At 40.1% G+C, this 2,424-nt stretch overlaps 1 protein-coding gene across 1 annotated transcript; it reads left to right on the top strand.

The window, feature by feature from the left end:
* Positions 1-306: 306 nt before the first annotated feature.
* On the top strand, positions 307-1,579 carry LOC114288731 (putative carboxylesterase 2). The gene has a single exon (XM_028232325.2). The coding sequence runs from the start codon at positions 400-402 to the stop codon at positions 1,321-1,323; it is 924 nt and encodes a 307-aa protein (XP_028088126.1). The 5' UTR covers positions 307-399; the 3' UTR covers positions 1,324-1,579.
* Positions 1,580-2,424: the final 845 nt, after the last annotated feature.

Here is a 2,424-nt window from a genome sequence, read left to right as displayed (position 1 = left end):
AGGTGATAAAAAAATCAGTGATATAAAGAATTTAAAAATATATATAGGGTGTTTTGAGAATCAAATAAAAAGTCAATTTTTAACTTTTTATCTCTTTTGAATCTATTACTTCTTATATTTTTTATTTATAAAAAGATAAAATAAATTAAAAAAATTAATTTTTTATCGACTTCGTCTCACGACACGGCGTAGATATAAATTAATTTATCAAAATTTTTCACTAAATGTTGACGTGTGTGTGACGCAAGTGTGTAATGGAAGTCAAGCCCAACCTCGGCTGGCTTTCTTCCTTTTTAAAGCCAATAGGTGCTTTACTCACCACCACCACCATCCAACACTCTCTTCCACATTCATTTTCTTCCACCTTTTCACCATCCTCTCAATCTCAACTCAACAACAATGGATTCAACCAAAAACGACGTAGCATTCGAGTTCCTTCCCTATTTCCGAGCATACAAAGACGGTCGGGTCGAGCGGTTCTTCGGCACTGACAGAGTTCCTCCTTCCACCGACTCCAAAACCGGTGTCTCCTCCAAAGACATCCTAATTTCGCAGGAAACCGCCGTATCAGCCCGCCTCTTTAAACCCACCACCACCAACCCACCACCGCAAAAGCTCCCCCTCCTCATCTACTTCCATGGTGGAGCCTTCTGCTTCGGTTCTCCCTTCTGCTCCACCTACCACAACCACCTCACCTCTCTTGTCGCCGAAGCCAATGTCATTGCACTCTCCGTCGACTACCGACTCGCCCCGGAACACCCTCTTCCTCTGGCTTATGAAGATTCATGGGCTGCCCTCAAATGGGTTGCTTCTCATTCAGGCCGACAAGGCCCGGAACCCTGGCTCAACGACACCGCCGATTTTGAAAGAGTTTTCATCGCCGGAGACAGTGCCGGGGCTAACATAGCCCACAACACGGCGGTGAAAGCAGGTGTTGAGGCGGAGGAGTTGGTGGGGTTGAAGGTGGTGGGAATTTGTTTGGTTCATCCGGACTTTGTGGGTAGAGAAGGGAATGCGCACAAGTCATGGTTTTTTGCTTGTCCCGAGACAAACGGGTCGGGTGACCCCAGGATTAACCCGGCTGTGGATTTGAGTCTGGGGAGGATGGGGTGTAGGAGGGTGGTGGTTTGTGTGGCTGAGAAGGATGGGATGAGAGAGAGGGGTTGGTTTTATTATGAGACTTTGAAGAAGTGTGAGTGGGATGGGGTGGTGGAGATCATGGAGGCAAAAGGGGAAGAACATGTGTTTCATTTGTTTGACCCGACTTGTGAGAATGCTTTGGCTTTGTTGAAAAAGTTGGCCTCTTTCATCAATCAAGAGTAATCTAATAAGGCTTTACCTTTTTGTGTTTTGTGTTGTACTGGTTCATGTGTAGGCTATTTGGACACCAAGAAAATTCACAAGTTTGTAACCAAGGTGTGAATTATCAAGTCTACAAAAACAAAAGTCATTTCTTAATTTCATAGCAACACGTGTGGGAAATTTATTTTTTTAGAGGGCATCGAATCAGGAGTTGAGATGTAAGACTGAGACTTCTTGTGGAGACTATTTGAAATTTTTAATTGCTCTCATTACCAAATAGTTTGTTGACAAGTTTGAATAGCAACATGACTCTAAGATATGGAAAGGGTAAAACAGAGTTTACAATTGGTTTTAATTGATGTGTAACTATGAGAAAGAAAGGGACCTGCATGTGGGACGGGGGAATCCGAAACCCATAAAAAGTTATGAACATTTTGTTATCCCATAATCTTACCAATCTTATAATTTGTGTGCTTGATTCTATGTGAACAATATATGAAAGATTTGAATTAATGTACATGAGTTATTATCATAAGAAAAAAAAAGATCAAAAATTCAAATTGAATTTGTTAACATATAATTTTAGAATATACTAAGGCCTAGTTTGGGAAGATTAAATAAGTACACTTTTTGACTTTTTATGAAATATGAGTTGGGTTTGGGTTGGGTTTGAAGTGATGTGTTAGAGAGGTGATGTGACTTAAATAAGATGATGTGACTTAAATAGGATAGTGACTTTTTGACTTTTTGTCTTTTTTCAATCTTCCCAAACTAGGCCTTAAAAAAATTATACTTTCACCATGAAAATCTATACAATAAAAAATATAAAATCTTGAAATAACATATAGGAAATTTATTTGTTTCCAATTACTTTCTCTCCACATTTGTCCACAGCCAAACAAAGGAAAATCAAGCAAATCATATATAGCAGCCAGACTTGCAAGACCTCATTATTTTCCCTCGATCACTTTCACTTCTCTTTCTCTACAAGTAAACATAGTAAGGAACAATGGAACCAACCAAAAATGGCGTAGCCTACGAATTTCTTCCCTATTTCCGAGCATACAAAACCGGTCGGGTCGAGCGGTTCTTTGGCACCGACAGATTTTCACCTTCCATCGA

The sequence above is a fragment of the Camellia sinensis genome, chromosome 2 (assembly GCF_055761805.1).
Source record: "Camellia sinensis isolate YWXY chromosome 2, ASM5576180v1, whole genome shotgun sequence".
NCBI lineage: Eukaryota > Viridiplantae > Streptophyta > Magnoliopsida > Ericales > Theaceae > Camellia > Camellia sinensis.
This window is presented reverse-complemented; position numbering and strand designations above follow the sequence as displayed.

Coding starts and splice junctions, on each gene's coding strand:
- LOC114288731 (XM_028232325.2), top strand. CDS start 400: ATGGATTCAACCAAAAACGACGTAGCATTCGAGTTCCTTCCCTATTTC.